At 48.3% G+C, this 27,955-nt stretch overlaps 1 protein-coding gene across 1 annotated transcript; it reads left to right on the top strand.

Moving 5' to 3' along the window:
- Positions 1-1,821: 1,821 nt before the first annotated feature.
- VPS4B (vacuolar protein sorting 4 homolog B) lies at positions 1,822-27,955 on the top strand. Its single transcript, XM_045850040.1, has 11 exons — positions 1,822-2,676; positions 9,535-9,646; positions 10,782-10,938; positions 13,759-13,826; positions 17,154-17,273; positions 19,894-20,050; positions 20,433-20,581; positions 21,110-21,191; positions 22,490-22,709; positions 24,762-24,902; positions 26,513-27,955. Exons 1-11 carry the CDS (start codon positions 2,650-2,652, stop codon positions 26,612-26,614), a joined length of 1,335 nt encoding a protein of 444 aa, XP_045705996.1. The 5' UTR covers positions 1,822-2,649; the 3' UTR covers positions 26,615-27,955.

The following is a 27,955-nucleotide window of genomic DNA, read 5'->3' as shown; positions in this document are numbered from 1 at the left end:
AGGGCGGGGCCTCCAGGTGCCGAAAGGTATGCTGCCCCACATGGTGAACAGGTCCCCTGCCTGGGCACAGCCTGAGTCACTTCCTTCACATGACCAGCACTGTCAGAACACCACCGTCCTCGTGGCTCTGTTACAGGTCAGAGCTGGTGACTCAGCAGGCAGAGACCTTCCTTACTCCAAGGTGGACACACTGGCCGGTGTGCTGCGAGGGCTTTCGTATTACGTATTTCCTTTAAGATGGTCTGGGTGCATGGATTCGGTCCTGGACGGGCTGGACGGGAGACCCCCCAGAGAACTACATCTACAAGTGCCACCTACTGACCTACTGTCCCTTTTCATTGTGAATAGAGGGCACATGATACCAGTATGACTTATTATTGCTAATAAAGGAGGGATGTTTGTTTGGTTCATATTCAGCATCTAAAACAGCCTGGCTCATGGTGGTATTCAATACCTGAATGGACTCACGTTTCCCTAGTATGTGTCTGTGCCTTCCACCGAAGTGTAAACTTGTTCATGGCAAAGGCTGCACCTTATTCCTCTTTGTAGTTTCCTAATGCTTAGTGGACTTGGGTCTAGTGGGTGGTCGGTGAGCATTTAGGGATTGAATTGAAAGGTGCACTGGAGTCTGATTGTATGGGCAAGAGTCAGCATGTTCTCTGTGACTGTAGGGGACCTAGGGGTGTACAGGAGCACTAGTGGATGGAGGCGGAGGGAGGGCTTTGGGCTTTGAGTTCCGAGTCTGGATGACGGAGGCATGCCATGGTATCATTCTGAGGACAGACCAGAGAAAAAAGTGGTGGGGCAGAAGATAATTAATTTGACTCCCAATGTGTGGGAAATCCCTGTGGTTTTCGCAGACCTCTGGAGCTGATAGTAAATGCGAGGCAGGGGGCAGACACGATGCACGCACAGATCTAGATTTGAGGCAGCTTCTGCTCCGCTAATACCTGAAGGCCAGGCAGGGGCTAAGGCGAGCAGAGATGCAGTAGTGAGAGCGAAGACAACATCGGCCTCCAGGAAACTCTGCAGGTAGAGAGGAGTAGCAAGGGGAGACAGGGAAGGATATAAAGGCCACAGAATGCTCTGCAAGTGACATTTCTAAATTTAGGTTGTGGGCAGCACCAAATACAAAGGGGGAGCAAAGCGCTTCGATTACTGAGGAGGTGGCAGATGATTGGAAAGAATCAGGGAGTGAGTGGGAAACAAAATGCTGAAGTGGTTAAACGTCTATTCCCTTTCCTTTGAGCTTATGTGGACAGGGAAGAAACTTTCCTCTACCCTCAAGGTTCTTTGGGGCTGGTCTAATAACCAAAAGACATGAGACCAATTAGCAAGAGAAAATAACCAAATTTACTGCATACATATGCATGAAAACCCTGCATACATGACAGAGTCAGAGACTCCCCCCCCCTCACTCCCCATGCACGGGAGGTTCAGAGATAGAAAAGGGAACATGAGTCTGTGGAACGTTGAGTTAGGGATGAGGAAGGTGCCTTGGGGGATTCAAAGGGTCAGTACAGGATGGTAAGAACAGGCCCCTAGTTCAAGTTCTTCCAGATAGTTAAGGGATGGGTGGAGGTTTCTCTTGAGCCTGCGATTGAAGTTGCCTTTAGCTCAGTCTGCACACCAGAGACACATCTCGGGGTGCCTGGTTTTGAACCGACACACTTAACGATGAAAGGAAGAAGAAAAAGAGGGTTGTGACTGCAAACAACAGAAAGGCGGAGGCAAGGTGTCAGCTCTGCCCTAACCCCCTCGCTTGTGTGACCTCATATAAAGCGCTTAACCTGTCCAGCCATCAACCTTCCTGTTACATAAACCGCATCCGGTCTACCAGTTCCACAAGACTTGTGTTCGCCAGGCTGCGGGCTGCTGGGGACAGCGGCCGTACACACACCAGGGAGCTCAAGGCCTCTAGCACCGCGACGGTAATCATCTGAAACACGCTTGGTGGGTGAAGTGCGAATGAGAGCAGTAACCGGGGGCGCTCGGATCTTAACACTCGCCCTGGGCCGCGCTCTGCGCCCGCCCGAGCACGCCTCTTCTCCTGCACAGCCCTGCAATCGCCCCCGTTTCACAGCGGAGGAGACAGCGTAAACGGGGCAGGTCCGGGGCCCGACGTCCACGGCCGGCGGGCCTCGGAGACGGGCTGACTGTTTTCAACTCAATGCGTTAGAGTGACAGAGCAGGATCCAAGAGTGAGAAGACCCAGAGTCAACAACTCATCTTAAAAGCACAAAACTTCCGCTAAAAGGAAGAAAAGAGAACTGTTCTCGGCGAGAGGCGGTCCAAACCTCGGCGGGGTCCGGGAATTCCTCTCCCAGCCTCGCGAGGCCCCAGGCAGCGACGAGGCCCGGACTGAGACCTGGGTAGTGCGCATGCTGATGACGAAAGCGGAAGTACGGGTCGGAGGCGGGATCCTGAGATCCCAGAGGGGCTCAGGATTGCGGAAGTTTTGCGGGGAGGGTCTGGCGGCCTTTAGAGCTCCGTGTGGTTTTTGGACACGTTCCGGAAGGGAGGCCGCTGCTAGAGGTCCGAGACCCACCAGCCTGCGCACGTTTGGGGCTACCCCAGGCGCGACTCGACGTCGCCGCTGTTGGTCCAGTGCCCTCGTTCCTCCCCGAAGAACCGCTTCGGGGCTCCGCCATGGCATCCACCTCGTCTAACCTCCAGGTATCACTGTCGTCCCTCCGCCTGGAGGGCCGGAGCCGAGGGGAGGCGCCGGGCGGGGGCTGGGGCCGGGGGGCGGGGAGGTGGGAGGGAGCGGCCGCGCCCCCGGGGCCGGGCGGGCGAGGGGGGGGTCCTGCCGCAGGTGGGCGCGCCCGGTGCCTTCCTCCAGCTTCCGGGGTCTCCCGATCCCACTGACTTTCTGAGATCTTGACTTCTGTGGAGGCTTTTCTTTTTTTTCCTTCAAATCAGCCGAATTTGAACCGAACTGGGCAGAGCTGTGACCAGACCCTTCATCAGTGTGAGAGAGTGGAAAGCAAGTAACGTTGCAAAGCACCGCTCTGAAAATAGGCTGGTCCCAGTGCTCGCCCAGTCTCTCAGGCTGGCACTGCAAGCCCCTCTAAAGCTGTCAAGTGAATGGAAGCGCGAGCACAGTCTTGGACCCTGGAGAATCCGTGGGTTCATTGAGCATAGAGATGCGTGTGCTCACACTCCTCTATGGCTCCCAAAATGTGATGTGGGAGATCAGGGAATGTTATTTAACTTACTCTGTGGCCCCACCTCCCTACTGCCACCGCAGTCAGCACACTACTTTGCACACAGACCGTAGAGTCCTAAAATTTTAGACTTAATTGTTAGACTTCTGTGGAGTGGGCATTGAGAAATTTCTGAAAGTATCTCCCATCCTCAGAATGGATCTGGGGCTTCATTGGGGTTTAGAATGTGACTTGGGGTTCAGTGGGGTTCAGAATATGACTTGACGCCCAGTCCATGGGGTCAGTTCAGACTTAGGAGTAAAGGGAAATACCTGTGAAGATTCCTCGTCTTGGTCTTGCAGTTAGTAGCTGGCTGAGTGGGCATTTCCTGAGCACGTGGCATCAGCACCAAGGATAAGGAGGGCCTGCTTCACTGGGGACCATTGACCCTGAAGGAAGACCTCGGAGAGTAGACCCATTGAAATCTTTTCCAACAAGATTGCATTAAACCGAAACAACAGCCTTCACTTAATGGTAGTTTTTTGTAGCCCTGTTCAGAAAGGCTCTTTTGGTAAACGTACTTGGAAAAATTATTGGTGATTCCGTAAAGGTCTTGTTCTTTGAATATTGAAGGTGGATTCTTTTGAAACACCCATCTTGTCATCATCCTTTTTGGTTTGTCAGTTACCTAGTTTTACTCCAGCAGCTCTTCGCTTGTCAGACTTTGCATGTGACTTGGGCATTCTGCAACGTGATTCTAGTCCATTTATTGATACAGCTTCTCTTTTGGAAGATATGCATATTTGCTTTATGATCAGTTTGCATTATATTTGAACTGCATTACTGTGTGTTCTTGAGTCAGCTAGAGGTTGACCCACATTAAAGGCATAGTTTCCACTGTTAAACAGGGAGAGATACTGAGTTAAATTCTGTTAGTGGTTGATTCACAGATGCACTTTCTCATTCACCCTTCTAACCTAGGAAACAGGATGAAAAATACTTAGATAACAAATATTTTTCCACCAAATGAGGCAAAAAATCCCTGTATCCAGTTACTTGTAATCTAATGGAGGGATGCAGATAACTAAAAATGAAAATTATAAAATAATACAATAAATAGAATTAGAGGGTAGTGGTGGTGGGGGGGGGGAGGAAGGAGGGGTATGTCTAACTCTCCCAGGAAAAATGAGAAACATCCCACAGAGGAAGGATTGTGAGCTTAGTTTATACAGTGAAAGGTGCTGACGCTAATTGTCCACCTGTTGTTTGATGTGATTTTATTTAATCCTCAAAACAGCTCTTTAAGGTAAATATTATTTCAGTTTTGCAGTAAGAAATTGAAGCTTATTTAGGTTAAATTTTCTCATAGACATACAGTTAGTTAATGTCGAAGATAGTTTTGAATCCAGGACTTTGTGCCTACAACTTCTGCTCTTTTCGCTACAAGATTATGCATCCTTGGACAAGAAAGGGGGACTCATTCCAGATAGAGAAAAACAACATATCCTCAATTTAGAAATGGAATGAACCTTGCAGAGGGTTGGGAGAATTGCAAGTGATGCAGTATGCGTAGAACTTAAAGCTTACTTGGAACTGAATTTTTTGGAGTGTCTACTGTGCGGTGCATCTTGCTAAGTCTTGGGGAATCGTAAAAGAAATAATGTTATTCTTGACGTCCAAGGGCTTCTATTTTGGTGTGAAAACAGACATGTGGAGTGACCGGCAGGATACTCTGTGATCGCCGGAAGTGTGTCCAGGGGCGGTGGAAACCCAGAGGAGGCACAGGAATAGGCCCCCCGAGGGTGCTGGGAGGGGCTTGGCCGCAGGAGGACCAGGACTGCGCTGGCCCAGCAGCAGCTGCAGCGTTACGGGCAGACAGTGGGAGCCGGCGTTCCAGGTGGTGGGGACACTGAGGCATGGCGTCTGAGTGGCCGGGTTGTCCCCGGGGTTTGGTGTGGCTGGAACGAGTGTGCAAGCTGGGAAGACGAGCTGGATAGGCCATGTCACAGACATGACTCGTTCTCCTCCAGGTCTGGATGGGAGTCGCAGACGGCAATGTGCTTGGGTTTCTGTTTTAGAACGAAACCACCACGTGTCCAGGGAACAGCTTGACTGGTGGAAAGCCTGGAGCGGGGAGACCAAGCGGGCAGGGTTCTGTGTGATGGGAGACGGCGGGGCCCAAAGTAGGATCGCCCCTGTCGGAGTGAAGAAGGGAGTGATCAGACCCCAGCTGAAGAGGAGAATAGTTAGGCTTGGATCTGCATTTAGAAAGTGAGGGAGGAGGGGGAGTCTGGCTCCTCTTCCAGAGTCCTGGTTGGCTATCGGAGCGGGGAGGACTTGGTTCTGGGATTACAAAACGAGGGCCATATTTGGGGCCAGGGTGGTCCTGAACTCCTGGAGTCCGAAGTGCCTGTGGGGACAGCCGAGAGGAAGTGTCCAGTGAGCAGTTGGATGCGAATGTGTAGGACTAGAGAGAGAGGGAGTTGGGGAGTTACTGGCATGCAGATGGTAGCCGAGGGTGTGTGCATCCTTATAGAAGGAGGAAAACAAGGGCCAGGGTGGAAACCCTGGGGAGTAGGGGGCATGTAAGGAGAGAGGAAAGGGAGCCAGAGAGAGGACCGTCACGCAGTCAAGAGTGAAGCCAGGAGAGAACGGTGCCACGCGAGCCAGAGCAGCGGCGTGTCCTGGGGTCGGTTGTTACTGTGGAGAGGGCGGTCTGTGACAGGGAGGTTGGGCGCCCGGGGAGCAGGAGGCATCGACACGGGAGGAGTCGAGAAACCGGGATGGACCTGGGGTTCCCGTTGGGGCTCTGCGGCGGGGGTGAACAGGCAGTAAGGTGGGAGCCGGAGGGGAACCCAGGCCCTGGGGAGTGGTGTCCTTGGCCTGTTTGCAGACAGCAGTCCAAGGTGGGGTTTGCACACCATTGTACACTGAGGGAGGCCCCACCAGAGGGGAGAACTTCGGTGGGGGGGACAGTAGGGTGGCGTCTGACTGGCGGGATGAGTGCCCCGAAGGGAAGGTGGGCATGGGCTCAAGAGCACGGGGAAAGAACGGGCTCTGACAGACAAGGGCTGGGGCATCCTTCCTCCCCTCCCCCCGAGAGAGGTGAATTTCCCGGCTCCCCAGGCTGTTCCGGTGTGGATGTGGCGCAGTCTCCCGATCTGGAAAGGACAGTCCTGGGTGTCCCCAGCCCTTCCGCATCAGGGTGGATGACGAGGTCCTGACTCAGCCTGGGGTCGGGTATTCGTGCAGTCCGGTGCCAGCCCCTGTGCCGGCGGGCTCTGGGGTGTGAGAGAGTGGGTTCCGCAGGCGTGCCTCCCCTCCTCAGGGCGTTTGCCTCCCAGTGGAAGGAGACGGGCAGAAACGACCCCACCCCCACTCCCCACACACATAGGAGTGAGCCGCTGGCAGGGTTTTAAATGAACGGGTGATGGTTTTAAAATTGAATAAACCTAGGAGTCATCAGCATAAAGATAATCAGCTTAAATCATCAAAAATAGATTACGCAAGGATCGATCAGAAAGAAGTGACTCTCCCCCACCCAAACCCCGAAACACCCTAACAGTTCAGCATGGGGTGCCGGAGGAAGAATCGGCAAAGCAGACGGAGCAGGCGCGGCAGAGAGGTGGGGGGGATGGTGCTGCGGCGCTCAGCGGGGGGCAGTTGTTCAGCTGGGGAGTGGAGGAGATATCACAGAATGTTGTCAAGCCATCACGATGAAATTGGAGCCGGCCTTTGGATGTGGCATCAGAGAGAGCCTGGTCTGAGCCGCTGTGCTGAAGCGATGAGGGACAGAAAGGCCCAGGTGGGCTAGCTGCAGGGTACGTTGTGGGGAGAGGAGCTGGAAGAGGCTGCTTTGGTGCGGTTTCGGCTCTGAACGGTTGCAGAGAAACAGAACTGAGCCGAAGGGTGTGGCAGTGCCTAGGCAGGATTTCTGAAGGAGGCTGTTACACATGCTGATGGAAGTGTCCAGTGGGCAGAGAGACGGTCGTTGGAGGTGACAGAGGCGGAATGCTGAGAGGAGGGCTATGGCAAAGCGATGGGGGCGGTTTTTCATTTGTTCAGTAATTGTCTCGAGCACCACGTGTGCCACGCACTGTCTGGGCTCTGCAGGGATGACGCAGAGCGCCAGGCAAGGTCCCCGTCCTCACGGAGCTCACTGTCCCTCCCCCGGAGACAGACGGCCAGCGAGCGAGGGGACAGTGCGTGTAGCGCCAGACACGACGGCGGGGTGGGCGTGCGGGGGCGAGAGGAGAGCTGGCGGCGGGGTGCAGTGTGCCTTTGGAACGGGAGATCAGCGAGGGCCTTGAGGGCCTCTCTGGGGACTGCCGTTGGAACCGTGGCCGACAAGAGACCCTCGGGTGTCCATTGGCGGGGGAGAGCAGGGCAGAGTGTTCTGGGCGGAGGGCTCCACGGTGCACGGGCTGCGGAGTGAGGGAGGACCACAGGGCTGCGGGGCCGGGGGGGCGGGGGGGCAGATGGAGCCAGTCCCAGGTCCTCTAAGGTCTTGGGTCACGACCCAGCACGTGGGTGTTCTTGTTCACGGCGGGAGATTCAGCTGAGGGTGCCCTGCGCTGGCTGCTGTGTGGACTCCAGGGTGTCAAGTGAGGGAGCAGGCTGGCCCCCGAGGAGACGGGGTGGCCGTGTGGACACATGTGATCGTGGAGCGAACCAGAGTGGGAGCGAAGAAGATGATCCTCTGAGACAGTCGTTCGGACCCCCAAACCACACCAGACACCTCGCCTCACCTCACTTCACGTGAAACGTGCTCACAGAAACGAGGGTGGATTGGGGCGTCCGGCAGGGAAAACAGATGCGTAGCCTCAGCTTATCTCCTTGATTAAAGGTTTAGCACGTGGTGTCCAGAGCAGTCGCTACATGGGGCTCTTTAAATTGCGCTTGTCAGCCCGCAGCCACACCCACCACAGTGCTGGAGAGCCACATGCGGCTGGCGGTCCCTCCACTGGACAGTGCGGGTACCTGTCCATCACCAGAGAAGGGCTGGGGTGAAGCCACTGCTCCCTGTTTTGGAGTTAGATTAAAAACACCGATTGTAAGCGTTTCCCTGTGACCGAGGTTAACGCGGTGCCTACAGGAGGGCTGACCGTGCAGGAGGGGTTGCCTGGCTGAACTGGTGAGCGGCACAGTCGTTCAAAATGGAACGAGGAGGAGATGACAGTCGGACAGGACAGAACTTCTTTCTGTGGCGCATTTTTACGTGAGCGGGCCCCAGGTGACCGCCTGCTCCGATTCCACTTTAGAGGCGTTGGCCAGACTTCTCAAAATTCAGCTTTAGGTTCATGTTCGTTGAGCTCTGAAGCGCATGACTTCTCAGCTCTAGAGCATGTGATTGTCGCGCTTCCCTCCTGCTGTAGCGCGGGGTGCCGTGCCCAGTGAGGGCCTCTTCTCCGGTTTACGGTGTTCCTCCTTCCCTTCCCAGTGCAGTCCCCGAGTGACTGCCCCCAGAGGGACCGAACGTTCTCGCCTGTGATTGGTTTGGGGGTTGAGTAATTTCTTCTTACCCCAATTACATGCTTATTTCTAACGGAGTGTAACCATGGTCATTTTTATCCTCCTGGCTTGCTCTTCTGTTGAATACAATTTTACTACCTAAATTAGTCCCGTTGGAATGTTTTAATAAACCATGATTGTTTTTCACTTGTATGTATATGTTTTTTAAAAGTTAAAGATGGTTGTTTAATGAAAACTTCATTTTGACATAATTATAGATCCACACGCAGTTGTGAGAAATAACAGACAGATCCGGTGTACGCTCGACCCCGTGGCCTCGCGTGGTGGCCGCTCGCCAGGCTGCAGTACTGGGTCACAGCCAGCACGGTCGCGCTGGTACAGCCCACCGCCCGTGTTCCGGTTTCCCGGTTTCACTTGTGCCGGTGTGCGTCTGTGTGTGGGCCAGACTCTGGCACCTGCAGCTACGGGTGTCTGCGACTGCAGTCCCCACGCAGGACAGTTCCTTCCATCCGGCCGCTCCTTCCCTCCCCTCCCCTCCCCCACCTTTCATGACCAGGATCACCTCTTCCTCCCCTGAGCCCCGCCATCCCAGCCCGGTATCAAGAGTACCTACCTTTGTCTCTGGCTGGTGTGGCTCAGTGGATGGAGCACTGGCCTGCGAACCAAAGGGTCACAGGTTTGATTCCCAGTTAGGGCACGTGCCTGGGAAATAAATAAATGAAATCTTTTATTAAAAAAAAAGAGCTCCTTCCTTTGCGGTGCTAGTACCCCATGGTGCAGGTGTACCCCCGCTTGTGTACCACACAGCCGTCGACGGACAGACGTGTTTTGATGGTTTGATTTTGATTGCGTGGTTTGGACGTGGCGACCGTGGTGGTGAGGTTCTGACGGTGTGATCCCGCTTCTCTCCACACAGAAGGCCATAGACCTGGCGAGCAAGGCCGCGCAGGAGGACAAAGCCGGGAACTACGAGGAGGCCCTGCAGCTCTACCAGCACGCTGTGCAGTACTTTCTGCACGTGGTCAAATGTAAGGCCGTCGTTGGCGTTTCTGTTTAAAAACGCTAAAAGAAAAATTCTGTTTAATATTTGTGAAAATTGCAATACAGTGCCAGGAAATTCTAAACCATCAACGTATATAAAAAAAAAAATCCCACTGGCGTTCTAGACAGGCTGTAGGGACTCAGCTAACGTGTGCCCAGCTCTTCCGGTTATCACTTTGCTAACTGAACGTACGAAAACGTCATGTAGTCGGTGGAAACATGTTTTTATTTGATGTACCCCGATTACGTGATCTGAACCTACTCATATTCTGAGCATCTCTGTGATTTACAGGTGGGTTGGGAAACTTTTTTTCGTGTATTTTTCAGTTCTCGGATGTTCACCATGTGCCAGGCTCTGCTCTAGGCACTGGGATATAGCAGTGAGGGGAAAAGGGGTACAAATTCCCGCCTTCGTGTATCTTAAGCCTAATGCTGAACTTGGGGGAAATAAGACGTTAAAAAAGACATCTTTCTGGTAAACTTTTAAGTTATTTTCAAATAAAAAACTTAAGTAATTGGCCAGTTTAGCATTTTCCTTTGAGCTCTCCCACTTGAGTTCTGAGATTTTTCTGCCGAATTACAGTGAAACTAAGAGTGAAGTGTAACGTGGAGCACGCAGGGCTCAGCCCGCGCCGCGTGCGGGGCCGAGGTCTGCTCCTCGGGCAGCTCTGCTGTTGGGGACCTGCCGTGCACTGTGCTGAGGGGTCCGGTCACTGCTCGTGCTCCGAAATGCAGCTCACTCTGAAGTGTGGGCATTCATGGGAATGGGTCCTAGTGCTTCATTTCTGTTTGTCTTATAAATTGGTTCTGTGTGAGACAAGCAGCTTCCAACTCTCCGCACAGAATGTGAAGGAAGAGTATGAAACCCACAGGAATACCGACTGATTTCTTACTCCAAGCATTAAATTAAAAATGGCCTAGGGCCTTGCTCAGATCTCTTTCTGAATCAAACCCCCCAGCCTGAGAAGGACTAGAAGAGAATTGATAATCCTTGGTTACGGTGAGCCAGAGATGGTCTTCCTCCCCACAAAATAGGGTTTCCTTGTTTGCAAGTGTACGGAAGAGCCTGAACGCGCCTGGAGGGGGCACTGATGGGAGACTCTCCCCGTTTCCCTTCAACAGATGAGGCGCAGGGGGAGAAAGCCAAGCAGAGTATCAGGGCCAAGTGTACGGAGTATCTTGACCGAGCAGAGAAACTAAAGGATTACCTGAAAAATAAAGAGAAAAAACCACAGAAGCCAGTGAAAGAGGGGCAGCCGAGTCCAGCTGATGAGAAGGGGTATGTATTTTAGAGATTAAAAAACATTTATCTTTGATTAAAAGATAACCTTGAGTTTTGTTTGTCAAATGAATTCTGTCTAAACTAGGTGTTGGTGGGCCGTGGCTCATGGGCCAAATGCGACCTGCAGCCTGTGTTTTTGTTCTTTAATTGTATTTTTTCTCTGTTACCATTTAGTCCCTCTACACTCCCTCTGTCCTTTAGCCTCTTTTTGTAGATAAAGTTTTACTGGAACAGAACCACACCCATTCATTTACGTATTGTCTGTGGCTGCTCTTGTGCTGTACCTACAAGGCTAACAAGGTTGAGTAGTTGCAGCAGAGACTGAATGACCCACGAAACCTAGAATGTCTACTGCCTGGTCCTCTACAGAGGAGCGTTCCCAGCCCCTACGCTGCCCAGCGCAGGGGCTGGTGTAACTCCCGTGACTCTCCTGACCACTGGGCAGTGGCAGGGCCAACATTTGTGGGTTGGTACTCAGTTCTCGAGGCCGTTGTGTAACGGTGAAGTTTAAAATGACAGGAGTGGTCTGGGAGTCAAATCTTTGATTAGTAGTACTAATACCCACGTGGACAAAATGAAAAAGGACTCCGGTAATGTAAATCATTTTTTGGACATCTTATGTAAAGTTGTTTGATGTGGATTTGCTTTTACCTTGTCATTGTGAAGAAATCAACACGGCATAGTTTATAAACATCAAAACCCAGTTTTGGACGGTCTCCCCAGAGGGGAGAGGTGTCACTTGCAGACGCAGAGTTCGCTGTTCAGCGTGCTCGTGCCAAGCTCCGTGCCGAGCAGGGAACACATTCTGCGCGGATCCTCGGACCGTTGGTTCCATTAATCGGTGCCGGAAGTGGTTCCAGACGACACCACGCTCTGAGAAAATGAGGTTCGGGATGGAGTTGTTGGGCCTGTTGGGTTTGAGGGCAGGAGGTTCTGGTTAGCTTAGAGCATGTGACGCTCACAGTTCATGGGATGTAGGGGCACGCGCGACCTAGCCAGCCCCCGTGGCCACCGGGAGTGGTGCACCTTGAGGGCAGTGCCGTGGGGGCTTGGCGGCCACTCCCGCAGGCCAGTTTGAAGGACGTGGGCAACAGGAGAACTAGAGTTAACTGGCTGCTTCAGACTACATGGCAGAGTCGGAAGAAAGGAGTAAGCTCAGGGTTTCGTATTCTCTGTTCAAGCGTGGTTCCGGGAAGCAGGGGTTCCCGTGACCCCGAAGAGTGTTTTTACCTTCTGCAGCTGCAGCCCTGACATGAGGAAAATCAGGCCCCAGCTCATCCTGTGGGTTAGTGACCTTCAACTTCATCAGCCTTCTTTTAGAAAAGGTGGGGCATTTGTTGGAAGACTGGGACCCCACACTTTGAGTGAAACTCTTGGGAAGAGTTAGTTGCCCACCAGAGCCTGGGCCCCCAGCCCCCCGGAAGCTGCCCGGCCAGCAGATCGTCCCCTCCTGTCTGAGGGCGGAGGCTCTCCCGGCCTCGCCTGAGCGCCCCACAGTGCTCTCCGCTGAGGCGCAGCTCTCAGTTGAGCAGCGGGACCCACTTTGGCTGACTGAAGCAGGGTGGGGTTTATTATAGTGTACTACCCCCCAGAGTTGGGGGCCAGGGAATCGAGCTTCGGTTCCATGTGTGTAGGAGAAATGCCCAGCTCCAGCAGGGGCACGCTGCTGCCAGCTAACTGCCAAGCCCTTCAGCCGCCGGGGAGTGGGGGTGGGATCCGCCACAGCCCCCTTGGCAAAGCCAGCGCTCCCGCCCCAGGTGGGATCTCGCATGCAGATCTCCTCTGCCTGGCTTGCTTCCTTCCTGGGGAAACCTGGGTCTCCCGTGGAGCCCTGACTGCAGGGGAGCCCAGGAAGGGCCGTGTTGAGCAGCGCGGCCTTCCCCGCACGGAAAGCCCCGGTGGAAGGGGGTTCGCGTGCATGTCGGGTGGCCTGGTTTGCCCCCTCGGCCTTGCAGCCTCTCCGTCCCGTGACAACCGTTTGCGGATAAAACCTGCCAGGCTTTGTATCAGCCTTTATAGCTTGCGTTTGAAAAATGATGTAATGCCCTATTTTTTGCTTTATCACTTTTTCACTCAAATCGCATCATGAACATCTTTCCAGTGAGCTAGTTCTACAGCATCATTTTGTTAAGATGGCAGTGTATTCTCTCATGTGCTAATCCCTGTATTTGAACATACATTGTGCCAGTGTTTCCTGTTGGAAACAGTGTGGGCATCATTATCCATATAGTCAAACCCTCGAGCTCATTTTAAATTATTTCCTCAGAGTACATCCTTAGTTTTGAAGTGCCTGGGTTGATCTGCTTGTTTCTTGAGCTGTTTGTTTTCATCAGAAGCTTCATGTATCCTTCGGGTCCCCCAGACTGAGGGTTGTAGAGCATCGTACCTTAAATAATGAGTACTGGGGTTTTTCTTCCTGGTTATGACTTCTTGTTGTAACACATAGTTCGCTCGATTATTCTGGGGTTTTTATCGTGGCTTACAACTCTCCTGTAACTCATCGGAAATCTTTTATTGGACGAGGTGTGGGGTATGCGTCTGTATGAATTAACACGAGGTGTGTCTTGGGAATTGGGAGCTAGTTCCTGACTTCATTCTGGTCTTTTGCCCTTGTCCTGTGTGTGAAGCCATGTCGATGGATAATATGCTATGTAACAGTCTATTTAATATATTTTTAGAATAATAAAATAAGCATAACTTCTAATGTGAATATCTTATTTTGCCACTTACAAATATTTCGAGTTAATCTTTCCTTCATTTTTCCTTATTTTGATAGCAGTGAGTGACCATTTGAATATATTAAATTCTTTTTATTAGGAATGACAGTGATGGGGAAGGAGAATCTGATGATCCCGAAACAAAGAAACTACAGAATCAACTTCAAGGTTGCTTTAGATTTCATTTCTAAACTTGCTATCTCATTTTTAAAAAACTCATGGTAAATTGTTTAAATTGCTTTCTTTCCCCCGTGTCTAAATGAGGTTCAAGAACTGGCTTTAGTTCCCAGGGGTCACATGCTGGTTTTCATGGTGTTTTCTTTTTAGGGTCTCTAATGAGTGTGTTGGTCTTTTTTTCTTTCCCATGCAGTAAAATTTTTTTTTGATCTGCCTTAAAAAGTCTGTCAGTTGACCTATTCTCTCTCATTTTTGCCTCGTTTGCCCCCGTCAGAGAAGGGACCACTGAGACTAGTAGCACACGACCAGATAGGAGGGTGTTAGGCTGCCCTGCCAGAGGAACAGAATGAACTAGAACTTGCACTTGGCTTTTACTGCTGTTGCTGTAGCTTTTTCATTGACAGTTTATTTCATGTCTCCTACCTGCTCTTCCTCATCTCCTTTTTTATTCTCTTTCAGCACTGCCATTTATCTCTTCCCACTTCCTGTTTTTACCTCTCACACAGAAAAAAAAAAAATCCTTTCATTCTTCTGGACTGTGGTCGAGGGGCATGATGGAGGGAGCGTAGATTTTGGCTCCATTCAGATCTGCATAGCACCCGAGTCTTCTGCCTAACCATTGGGCGAGTTCCCCAGGGTCTCGGAGTCCGAGACCCTAGCTCTGAAAGAGCAGCGAATAATATTTCCCTTTCAGGGCTAGCGAAGATTTCTGACGACGTAAAAGCAGCCTAATATTGTACTTAACAAGTTCTGGGAACTCAATAAATGGTAGCTTTGTATATCTAAAAAGTAACCTATCTAATTGTAGGCTTCTTCAGTTACTGAGATCGGGTTGTTTTTTTAAATGTTAGCTAATGGTTTTTCAAGTTGAATTTGATGCATTTTGTTCATTTGCATCTTGCCAAATAGAGTGCGTGACTGGGACCGATTCGCATTCTGTAGGTGGGTCAGGTTAGTGAACATGACAGACCATAAAGGTCTGGCTGGGCCAGACCTTTGACCTTGCCACACTGGGCTTTTCATTTTGGAGTGTTCTGTCCCACCAGCCTCACTGGGAGCAACAGGAGACTCCTGTAGGGACATTGTCTTAACAGCACTGCAGTTAATGAGGATATGTTTACAAACCCAGAACTTCAGTGGTGGGTGTGGTCCGAGGACAGAACTGAGTCCCCCCACCACACCTCTGCCCGGGGCAGTGGGGACTCACACTTCAGACTCAGCGAGTTTGGGTGGACAACCCAGTGGTCCGTGCCAAGTGGCCTTATTTCAGTTGTGAGGCAAAAAGCGCTCTTCTGTCTGTTTTTTTCAGGGGGATGATGGGGGGAGTTGGTTTGCTTCCCCTCTCCCCAGCTCCACCCACCCACCAGGGAAAAATTGGATTGTATCTTTAATTTTTAAAGTGATACAACTCAGTTTTTAACTGGGTTTTTTCTTTAAAAATCAGTAATGAGAAGGACCAGAAGTGTATAAAAATAGAAATGCCTAAGACATTTAAATGAAGAAATTTGTTTGGAATTTTAAGATGTGGAATATGAAAGGAGCCCTAGTCTTTTATATCTGAGAACTCTTTTTTCCATCTTTTAATTTAATGGTTTGCTGATGGATTTCTATAATGTAATATATAATAAAATATTGTATAATATATTTTTTTACTCCTGTCTTTTTCCTTGAACCTTTTAAATTTTTAACTTCTGTTTTAGGTTAATGGCATGAAGTATAATATTTGATTGTTAAAATTAAAGAGGTTATGATTTGAGGCTTCTGTTAGCTAAATTTGCTATTAATGCCTTTTTGAGATTAAATCACAAGTTAGTATAATAAGTAGTATAATCAAGGCTACATAAATTTATGTAATTGGAAACAGTCAAATTATTTGACCTTCATTTTTCAATAATTCTTCCCCCCTTTAATTTGACAAACCATTAAGCAATGTCTAATAATTAATATTACTTTTATTTAAATAATCTTTTATCACTGAACATTCTAAAGCCACCTTTAAACTTTAAGATAAAAAGTATTAGTTAAGACAATTAATTTTGACATATTTAGAAAATTTATAGCAGAAAAACTTTAGTTGACTGGATGATGCTGATATATAAAGTAAAATCACTTTTGTTTAACTAGTCCTGTCTGATGCCCTAAACTGTTTTCTCAGGTAGGGTTACTAATCTGAATGGGACGTAGAAAAGAACAAGTGAATTGGTTTTCTTAATTCATATTTAGTCTGAACTTTAGGTGCAAAATTGTGTTTATGGTTTTATTTAATTTTAACATATAGCTAAAGATTTTCATAATTTAGGGAAGTTGCAGAGTAGAACTCCTCTTAGAGTAATAGGTATTTCCTAATGAGAAGAATACCCATAAGAATAATTTGACAGGTAACCAGTAGACTGTGTCCGTGATGGTGTTTTATTACACTTGAATAATTACACATCACTTTGGAACGGACTGCTTAATAGTCTGTAGTTGAGCAATTTCTGTACCGGAAAGTTGGACATGCATAAACTAAAATGCTTTGCCGATAGCTACATTAAAAGAAGTCTTTGGGAAAAAAAGAAGTCTTTGGACTCTTATTGCAACAATTGCTATGGTTTTTGAATATATGATGTTCAAAAACTGAATTATTTAAATAACTTTGTTAATGTAAAAATATTGTAACTAGGTCTGTTTAGAAGCCAAGCAGAAAATTTGGCAAAGTTTGGAAAAATATTGCAAGTCTACAAGAGTACCTGTTCTCTCTCTCCTTCCTCATCCTCTTCCCTTACTTCCCTTCCCCTCCTATCCCTCTTCCCTTCTGTCTCTCCATCTGTCTGTCTGTCTTCAGTGAACTGTGGTGAAGTGTATTCTCTTTCTGTGGCTAAAGCAGAGCATTATCAGATCACCATTTTTTGTTGTTGTTTGGTTAAAAGGAGAAACCACCCCCAATGAACAAGTACTTTCAGTGCCCCAGAATTAGTGCTGTCATGTAATGTTGGAGCCTTTCCAAGCGTTCTAATAGTTACTACGTCATCTGACCCTTACGCAGACCCATCTGAGTAGTTCGGGCAGTGGCAGTGTTTTTGTTTCACGGTGGGGAGGCGGCCGTCGGAAAGTGACTTACCGGGTCGGCTAGCCGTCCGCCCCAGGTCTCTGGCTCCTGCTCACTGCGCCCTGCTCCCAGCTGCTTGCTTCGCCATCACGCTCTGTCAGAGAGGTTTTTAGTACACAAATGTTCCCAGGCAGTTTTATGGTATGTTTCTTTCCATCATTATTTCATGTTGTCTTTTAACTCAGATGAAATAGTCCTCCTCAATCTAAGGGTGATGTAATTCTTCGTAGGTGCCATCATTATGGAGCGGCCCAACGTGAAGTGGAACGACGTTGCTGGTCTGGAAGGAGCCAAGGAAGCGCTGAAAGAGGCCGTGATACTGCCTATTAAGTTCCCGCACCTTTTCACGGGTGAGATGGCTGTTGAGCGGTCCGTCTGGGCGGTCTCCCAGAGCCGCGTTGACGACTGAGGCGGATCCTCGCGAACCTTTGCCGCCACAGCCCGCGTCACTGCCTTAAGTAAATTCTAAGGCAGCGCCACACCTTCATGCAGAGAGGTTTATTGCGTGTACAAACCCGCGCGCGTACTTTTAATGCACACACTGCAGAGCACCCTGCGTGTCCCCGGCAGGCAGTGCCGCATTGCGCGCTCGCCACGTGGTGTGCGTCGTCTGGGTTCAAAAACTCAGACAGAGGTCGTGGTTGCCACAGGAGGGGGTGCACCTGTGCTGTAAAGGTCAGAAAGCAAGTTGTGAAATACGTGTAGATGATCCCGTGTTCGGGGCATGAATGTGCATGCTGAGAGGTGGGTGTGGGTGGATTGACGTAAATGAGGTGGGTCGTTTTACTTTTCCTTTTGACTTTCATCTGAGTTTTTTTAATGGACATGCACTAGTTTTATAGGAGTATCTCTATTTCTTAAAAAGAGGAGTAAGAATTATTTACCGTTTTCGGGTGACGTGTGTATCCCTCAGTGGCGGAGGGACAGCCTGTCGGACTGTGAGGAGCATGGTGCTGGCCCGCTGCCTGGGTGCAGTTGGGGCTGTAGCTCAGCAGCGGGTGGTGGGTCTGTGCCAGACCATTCCTTCTCGTCCTCTTTGTGACTGGCAGCCTGTGTTTGTGATTTGTCTACACCCGCAGTCCAACAGTGAGACAGAGTTGGGGTTTTTCCCCTCTTACCAGCTGGCCGGTGTATGTCGAGAGCAGATCTGTGGTGCTGGCCTCAGCTGCACAGGTCCTGACAGTGAGGCCATGTAGAGCAGCGAGGAAGAGTAAAGAGCACGTGGGCCACCGCAGTCCCCCCAGCTTCGAGGTCCGCCTCGCAGCCTGGCTCCAGGAACGTGAAACTGCGGTAGAAAAGTTGGCGTCGTAGTCCCGTAGAGACGCAAATACAGATGAGTTGGCCTTACTGTATATTACGTATGCCAGTGTTTCTCAATCACGAGTCATTCATGTATTATCTTCATGAATTTTTTCATATGCGTGTGCCATTATGTAAAAATGTTTTTCCTTAAATCACTCACTTTGAGAGCAAATCTTTATTAAAGTACAGCATAAATACACAGACACATGCAGAAACCCTAAGTGTTCAGCTTCATAAAGTATCACAAAGTCAGCACAGTCGTCAACCAGATCAGCAAATACTGCCAGTAACCCCGAAATCCCGGCTGCCTCTTGCCTCCCAAGAGGCCGTCACTCTCCCAGCCCCAAATACCACACATTGTTTTGCCCATATTTGAACTTTTAATTCATGTCACTTTTTAAAGATTTTATTTATTATTTTTAGAGAGGGGAAAGGAGGGAAAAAGTGAGAGAGAGAAATATTAATGTGCGGTTGCCTCTCACATGGCCCCCTACTGGGGGCCTGGCCTGCAACTCAGGCATGTGCCCTGACTGGGAATCGAACTGGTGACCCTTTAGTTTGCAGCCTGTGCTCAATCTGCTGAGCTATGCCAGCCAGGGTTCATCTCACTTATTTTACTTAGTAACTTTATTTTAAAAGCTGCTTTGTGTCCACTATAAATGGAGAAACTGGTGTTTGTCTAATACCCATGAAAAAGATAGTCACCTAAGTACGAAGTGTCTGTACACCACTTAAAAGCACTTCTGATGCGGCCAGTGGCATGGGGAGCACGCTTAAGGGACACTGGCTGACTGCCGACATGTAAAACAGGGAAACCGAGTTCAAGGAGAGGTTGAGGCTTTAGAGACAATAAATGCAACAGTATTTGCTTTTGCCATTGGTCGTCTACACATTATTCTTTTGCGTGTACTCTGTGCGCACCCACAGTTTGCACTTAGCAGCTTTTTTCAGTGTGCTTTTGCTACTTTATTGTCATGTGTAACCCAGCCTGATTTATTCTGGGCAGCATTATAATTTCTCATTAGCAGAATTGAGATACAAAGAGTTGATTTGGTCACATGTTATATTTTGGGAAAACTAGGGTTTAGGGGAGAGTCCCTCTCACTGCCCAACTCTTTGAATGAGAGTGCGCTGCCTGTAAAAGTAACCCGCGCTTCTTTGTAGAATCAGGAGTTAAGTAGAAGAACTTCACAAGGGCTCAGCCACACTGTTAGTTTCATTCCTCCTTCATGCATGTTTAAAGGAAAATATTTCCAGCTGCTTTCCCCCCGTGGTCTGACATCAAGCAGTGAGCATAGTGGATGGTCAGAAGCGCCCTCTCACTGAACTCTTTTTCCCACCAGACTGTAAGCCCGTGGAGGGCCGCAGTGCTTGTGTGTTCGTGGTTCTCTGTGCTTTGTGGCTTCTGCATGGTGGGTGGAGGAGGGGCAAGCCAGTGAACTTCCTGTGGGAAGGATTGTATTCATGTGAACACTTTTGACAGAGTGGTCTCTCAAAAGAGCCAATAAAACACATCTCAGACTAGCCTTTGATTTATTTGAAACTTTTGATTCTGCTGATAGCTTTAGAGTGAACACCTCTCACAGTATTCTTCAGGATGGACAGTGTCTCTGGTACCTGAAATCGGCAGTCTGGAAATTCTCATGTCATTGTTCGCACGCATTTCAGGCAAGAGAACACCCTGGAGGGGAATCCTCTTGTTTGGACCACCCGGCACGGGAAAGTCCTACTTAGCCAAAGCCGTGGCCACGGAAGCAAACAACTCCACGTTCTTTTCGATTCATTCCTCCCACCTTGTTTCTAAGTGGCTGGGTGAAAGTGAAAAGTAAGTAAGAAGTTGGGTTCGGTTTGGTTTTCTTCCAGTTGTTCCTTGACTGGCAGTTGCTATTCACTCTATAAAGTAATAGGTTTCTTACATCATTAACAGACATTCAGAAAAGTGACAAGATGGAGGGGTTCATTTCTCTTGTCCAATCAGTGCCTCGCTGGGAGTTTATTGCATGGGGGAAGGTAATATGTGTATAGTTTAATAAAGCATCAAGTGAATTATCTGTTCGTAGCATTCTTATTTCCTGGATCAAAACCTGACTAGGCTTTTTTTAATCTATAGAGTTCCTGTGACATTGTGTATTGTTTTGTTTTTGTCTTTTCAGTAAGTCGTGTCCTCTATTGTTTTTTAGAAACTGAAAGCTTTTACTTATTTGTAGGCTGGTTAAGAACTTGTTCCAGCTTGCCAGAGAGAACAAGCCTTCCATCATCTTCATTGACGAGATCGACTCGCTGTGTGGCTCGAGGAGCGAGAACGAGAGCGAGGCGGCGCGCAGAATTAAGACGGAGTTCCTCGTTCAAATGCAAGGTGGCGCACTGACTCCCGTGCGGTTTCTGCTGCGTGACCGTTGTTACCGCAGCTTGTGGGAATTACCCCAGCAGTCGTGGGAAAGATCCGAGCAGAATCCGTTCGCTCCGGCCGACTGTCCACTGTGCCGTGCCCCCCTCTGAGGGTCTTCCATCCCCTGCGGTCGTCCGGCGGCGGGGTGTGCTGGCGCAGACGGCAAAGAGATCCGTGCGCTCCTCGCGCCGGGGACGGTGTCAGGGACAGGAACGTGCAGACTTCAAGTGCAGTCTCTCGAGAAGTATTTTAAAACAATATTCATAGGATTTGTCCACAGTCTAGGAGGCTCAGTTCTTGGCAATATTTGCATCATGTTTCAGTTATTTGGTATCTGATTGGATACAGTTTGTTTTGTTTTGTTTTTTTCAGAGAGAGACTTGCAAGATGAGGTACTTTGATGTTAAAGCGTCACATTGTTAACAGAACATAGAGACGAGGCTTAATGAACACTAAAATGACAAATTATCTAAAATATTACCTGTGTTGATGCAGGGGTCGGTGTGGACAACGACGGAATTTTGGTGCTGGGAGCTACAAACATCCCCTGGGTTCTGGACTCTGCCATCAGGCGAAGGTACGGTGCCGTAGGAAATACTTTTATCTGCCGCTCCGACGAGCGAGTGAGAGTTCCCACCCCGTCTGGGGCGGAGTCACTCTGATACGTTGGGAGCACTTTGTCAGTGTGCCCTGACCCTGTCGCCCCCTGCCCTGGGGACAGAGAGGCAGGCATCCGGGTGTCTGTTTGCCTGTCTGCCCCGCTGAAGATGCGAGACTGCCATGCGGTGGAGCTTCCCACGCTGGGGAAGGTAACACCTGGCACTTGCCCGGAGTGTTGATGAAGCCTCGCAGGCACCGATGCTTCAGAACTTCACACGTACAGTGTGACGTTTCCATGAAGAACCTTCACACACACCTTTGAGCAAAATTAAAATCATACAAGGTGAAGGACGACAACCAGGATCGTATTTTTAGTTGGAAACGTGTGTCTGTAATTTTTAAATTGCATGTGAAACTCGAGCTGCAGGAAAGGCATCTACTCTGATGGTTGTTTTACTGCCTCACAATCCTCTATTGCAGTCGGTTTTGAGGGGTGAAAATTAATACTTCTGTTTTTGCCACTTTTCTCTTACCCATGTGATGGCTTGCCAGGGTGCTAGAGTGCCATCCGGTACCAACAAAGGAAACGTGCTGATTACTTATGAAGATGGCTAAATTCCAAACCCATCTCTAGAGATAATGCCGACTCCTTAGATTCTTCTCATTGCCAGAGAATTACCTGAAGGAAAAAAAAACATCTTCACAGACCACTTAAATCCCTCCTCACTGCTTCCCCCCTGTCTGTAATGCTGAAATTCTGAGAGGCCAAGGAAAATTCTTGTTAATAAATGCAACATGGTGTTTATTTATGACATAGTAGAGTTATTTGTTCTGGATATGCATTGTAATAAAGTGGACATTTTGTGTAATGCATGCTTACTCTAAAAGATTTTCAGTAAGTTTCCTATTTTGAATTTAGAGAATTATTTTGTCATCTCTAATTTCATACTGTCAGCTGTACTGATGTTTTGATCAGGAGTTCAGGGTGTGATTCTGTGGGAGAGAGTCATCCTGGGGGACTAAGCCATGCGAAGAGACTAAACCTCTTCAAACCAGTTCCCTGGCTGTTTCGGTTTTACTTGTTTTGTGTTCTGAATATTTTCCCTATTTAACCTAAACAGATGTAGTTAACTCTGACACATGTGGGCCCATTTAACTTACTCAACTTTGTAGAAATGAGAATATCTAAATATCTTGTTTCTCCTTGGAAATATCCTACTTTTCAGTTGAAGCATACGTAGTAATATTCTCGTTGGGATTTTCGTTCATTCCAAGATTCGAGAAGCGGATCTACATCCCTCTGCCGGAGGCGCACGCGCGGGCCGCGATGTTCCGGCTGCACCTGGGGACCACGCAGAACAGCCTGGCGGAGGCGGACTTCCGGGAGCTGGGCCGGAGGACCGAGGGCTACTCGGGCGCCGACATCAGCATCATCGTGCGCGACGCGCTCATGCAGCCCGTCCGGAAAGTGCAGTCGGCCACGCATTTCAGGAGGGTGAGCGGCTTGCACCCGTGCTCTCGGGTTTTGAAATCAGTTTCCGGACCATCGTTGCTTTGTCTTCGGAGAATTTTAGGAAGGCTGTAGTTTTGTATGATAAATATGTGGACTTACGTAACAGACTTACTTCTGTTTCCCTGAAAACGAGCTCTCGAAGGAGACCTGACTTCGGCTGCTGAACCCTGGTGCAGTCAGTGCAAGGGGGGTGCGCCGTGGCACCGCACACTGGACACTGAGGTGCCGTTACTAACCAGTGTCACCCCAGGGACAGCGGTCTGAAAATGCTATAGCAAAGAAGGTTTTCCGTAGGTTTGTTAATTAGCCATCATTAATAGTCCTAAAATACATGTTTTAAATTTTCTATGCAGTGACTTCTGAAACACTTATTACTTTGATGTAAGTGTAGAAACGTAAATCTCTAGTTACCTCTGTGTAACTGGGATACCCCAGAGCAGAATCCGGTGTACCCGTGCCTCATTAACAAAGTGAAACTAAGAATGGCCAGCATCGTAAAGCCTGACGTGCCTGGCGCTGTGCTCTTTTCTCCTGCTTGTTCATTGGGGCTTCACACAGAAGACGTGCATGCAGGCACCTCTTGATGCTGCGCCTGACACGTAGGTGTCGGCATGATTAAACTGGCACCTGGAGGCTGACACCTGGTGCCAAGGTACAGCTGGAGAGGGGCAGAGGTGTGATTGTCCCCCGGGTCGGGTGGGCTGCAGAGTCTGAGGGCTCAGCCATTCTGCTCTCCTGCCTGCCCCCCCCCCCCACACACACACACAGTGTGCTGTGTATCTGCACGAAGAGGTTCAGCCTGGCTGGGTAAAAAGACCGGCCTGGGGGTGTCCGGTGTGAGGAACAGCGCACTAGGTGATGTGGGCCGACCCTTCTGCTGAGGACAGCAGTATCCAGCGTCACTCATGAACACAGATGTGACAGTTCTGAAACTCCCTCAGCGCACATAGCCCCGCAGTGTGTGACAAGACTGGTACGTCGTGACTAAGATGCGTATGTGTGTCTCAATCCCGCAGTAAAACTGGGTTTTTTTAAAGTATGAACGTGGGTTAAAACCTGAATATTAATCCTGACTCCACAGTTTTCTTGTTATATCTTCTTGAGCAAATTACTACATTATCTGTTTAAGGGTCATTTTTATCATGTCTGAAACAGGGGTGGTAGCACTACTTTGTAGTGGTGCTGGGAGGAAGTAACGGTCACAACACACCTTCGTGGTACCTGAAGAGCCTGGGAAATATTACTGTTCTCTTCTTCCTCAGCCGTTTCATTGCTGAGAGACGTGCAGTCAGCTTAGATCGAGTTACGCCACAACCACAGCGCCTTCTCTCAAATTCCCTTTGCCATTTCCTTTCCCACCCACAACGTGTCATTGATGCTGCCAGGGACAGCTTCTGTGACCCTGAAGCCAGGCCCTTGTTAGCCGTGAAGGTGACGTGGGCTGTCACCATCTACGAGGAGGCCTTTCGTGTCACCACCTGCGCAGTCCGCCCCCCACAGCTCCGTCCTTTGTCCCTCTCTCGGCCTCCAAGGACAAGTCCGCCTGCTGCTGTAGCAAACAGCTAAAGGACTCATCTTGGCCCGGAGGTTCAGCTGTAAAGCACAGAAGTCAGAACACACAAAAATCCCTGCAGCTGAAATTTTTTGTGAGGAAAGGCGGACAATAAATGAGGATACTTATTTCTATTTTTGGTTTTGAGAATTATTTCCACTTAACAAGCACTAGGAAAAGAAGGGAAATTGTAGCCACAGGAAACTCTTTTTTTTTTAATTTTAACTCATATTCTCCCTGAGATTATTGTAGGAAATTTCAGAACATAGAAAAGCATCGAGGAAGAAAATCAAAATCAAGCAGAATCTATCCCAGCCCCCAGAGATAACCGCTTTTTGTTTTATATTCTTCTATTTTCAGAAGTAGATATTTTAATGAAACAAGAAATGATAGTGTAAGTTCAGGTTTCCCGAGAATGGCCTGACCCCAACATTTATTTAATTGGTTCCGATGACGACGCTAGACTCTGCTCCTCGTTCCAGGTGCAGGGGCCCTCGCGCGCTGACCCCGACGCCATGGTGGACGACCTGCTGACGCCCTGCTCTCCGGGCGACCCTGGCGCCATCGAAATGACGTGGGTGGATGTCCCCGGGGACAAACTCTTGGAGCCGATTGTTTCCATGGTTTGGCATTTTTGTTTCATTTTAAGAAAAAGTTTAAAGCCTTATACTTTGTGATTTATCAAAGGTAAAAATTTTCGGTTACGTAACGTTAACTAGGAGATGTTAGCCTGTCCGACTTATTTAATACTATCTGCTCACCTAAAAAGTTGGAAAATTGATTGAACTTAAAAGATTAAAAAATTACCTTTAAAATATTTTCTTGGACTTTGAAGAAAATTTAAAGTGAATAAGCTGTTTTTCAAAAACACAGGTTTCTGACCTTATAGGTTTTGTAGTTGGGATACTATTGCCAAAATGTTCGTATAGGTTGCATAAATTATTATCAAGATTTATTAAAAAGGATTAGTGGAAAATTTTTTCCTCTGGATCTCATATTAGGTAAGATATCCAGAAACCCTATTGCATGTATCATAGTATTCATAATGGTGTTTTTCTATTTTATTTCTCAAGGCTTTATAGAAAGTTAATGCAGTGTTGGAAAAAATTGTGAGACAGTTTTTATAATAAAAAGTTACATTCCTGTTATTTATATTGAAGGAGTTAAAATAATTCATAAGGCTTTATTTGGTAAGGCATGTAATTTTTAGGGAACTTACTGTGATTGAAAAGGTACATTTGTTATGTTTATGTTTTCTGGTTGATAAATACTCAGTTTTTAAAATCTTCAGTCACAGATTTTCAAAGAGCTTTATGTCAGGATGAACAGAACTTGCAGGGAAGAAACTTTTGCATGATATGTAAACATTGATATAAAGATGTATGTAACCATATGTATGTATATAAATATATGTGTGGGTGTGTAGGTATATTTATGTGTTAATTACCTGTAATGCTTATCTGAGAAGTTATGCAGAAACCCTTTTTTCTTTATTTCAATCCTTGATTTGTTTATTAGTCTTGGTTCTTTTGACGATTTTCATACTTTTTTATAGGAAATAGCCGTAGCCCAGAACTTAATTTTTTAAAACATTTTATTTATTTATTTTTAAAGAGAGGGGAAGGGAGGGAGAAAGAGAGGGGGAGAAACATCAGTGTGTGGTTGCCTCTCACGTGACCCCCCCCACTGGGGACCTGGCCTGCAACCCAGGCATGTTCCCTGACTGGGAATCGAACCGGCAACCCTTTGGTCCGCAGCCAGTGCTCAATCCACTGAGCCACACCAGCCAGGGCCAAAACTTAATTTTTTAACAAGTACCAAATATTAGCCTATTTCCTTATCATTTTTATTTTAATTTTAACTAATAGTTTAAAATTCTGATTAGCTGAGTTTGATCAAATAACAACCTGTTTCACGTAAGTGTAAGTGAGTGACTGTATTCCTTTGGGGTAGCACCTGGAAACCCGCTCTCTCGTCTAGGAAAACAACGGTAAGGCCAGGAGAGGGACGGGGCGCGCACGGAGCGGGTCTCGATCCTGGTGCTGAGAGGCCTGGCTGCCTCTGGTGGGAGGCAGGCGCTGCGGAGGTCGCGGTCGGGACAGGGGGCAGCTGCCGGGCTGACGCGGGCAGGGCTGTGTGTAGGGGAGCAGGAGTTCAAGGGCGGCAGCCTGTGATACGGTGATGGTAACGCGGGATCGAGTCCAGGACCGACACCCCCCTTTCTTCCCGACAGACGGACATGTTGCGGTCCCTGTCGAGCACCAAACCCACAGTCAACGCACACGACCTGTTGAAATTAAAGAAGTTTTCAGAAGATTTTGGCCAGGAAGGCTGAACCAGAGACGACGAAGGCGACGTGGACTGCGGCTGCCCTTCCTTGTGGGGGTGTCTCTGCCCTTCCTGGGTGGCGGCCAGGGGTCTCAGCGAGACACGCGACCACGGGGAGCGCGGGTCTCCCTTCAGTGTTCCCTGACTTCTACGTGTGTTTCCGCTGTTACCAATTAAATGCTCCTTTTTAACAGAAATTATAAAATAATGGACTCTGAGGAAATGAGTGATACACGAATGGCAAAAAATAGAAATTACTCAGTACAAAAGAGGATTAAAATTGATTGAGATACAAGTATTTAAAAATGCTATGAATAGTGGTCTTTGTAAAGAACATTTATCTTTTTTTTTTTTTTTACTAAAATGAAATGGGGTTTGTTTCATATTTTTTAAAAAGCCTTACGTATCATTTTCGTCAATGTAAGTTTCTTTACTTAATCAAACATGACACAACCTCTACTCTCAGGGATGGGGCATGGAAGAGCAGAGCGCGCTGGGATGGGGCTTGAGGGGGCCTGAGTCGTGCTCCAGCCGAGGCTCTCATTGCTGTTTTCAGCGGGTTGTAGGTTTAAACAACGTCCTTAAGCGCTGCAGGCTTTTGTATCTAACTAAATAATACCTTTCACTGTGCAATCTCAAGAGAAAGCCTTTCTAAATTAGGCATTGTCTTTATCGTGAAGGAAAAATCGTCCCTTTCAAATGTGTCTTTTTGTAGCAAGATTGACCTAACCCAGTAGTAAATAAAATAGGTCCTTTTTAATCGACTCTGACATAAGATACTGTAATGGGAAGCTTTGCTAAAAGGAGTGGCCTTTTGTTGGGTTATGGGAGGTGTCCTGTGTGTGCTGTGGGTTTATCTGTGTACATACATATATGTAATTTTTTTAAAATAAGGCAGCAAGAGTCTTTTATTTTTTAAGTTCAGGAAGCAGTGTGTCCTGGCCACACGCACATGTTACCAGTGTGATGCTTCGTGACACTGTAGAAAGGAGCTGATGCCTCATTCGGTAGTAAATTACAGACATGACACTATGTTATTGTAATGTGTTGAGATAAATTCTGAGGGTCTGTGTTACTGACGTTAGCACCAACACTAAGTTGTGCCTTGTGTATCTGCGCTGGTTGTACATGCAGAGGGGAATTAATTTAGCTGGAATGAGGTAGGTTCCTGCATTATTGTAAAGCTCTACCTTGCAAATACTGTGGAATGACTTGCATTTTAAAATATATTTGCACATTTGGTGTGGTTGCCTTAGGGTGTTCTGTACAGACTGTTTTTGTTGGTATGAAATGGAAATCATAGCCCTAACAGATGTTGTTGTTCCGTGAAGTAAACTGGTGTAACCTA

The sequence above is a fragment of the Phyllostomus hastatus genome, unplaced genomic scaffold, assembly GCF_019186645.2.
Source record: "Phyllostomus hastatus isolate PE091 unplaced genomic scaffold, TTU_PhHast_1.1 phas_contig_80, whole genome shotgun sequence".
In the NCBI taxonomy this organism is placed as follows: domain Eukaryota; kingdom Metazoa; phylum Chordata; class Mammalia; order Chiroptera; family Phyllostomidae; genus Phyllostomus; species Phyllostomus hastatus.
Note: the sequence above shows the minus strand (reverse complement) of the source record. Positions and strands in the feature narration are given on the sequence as shown.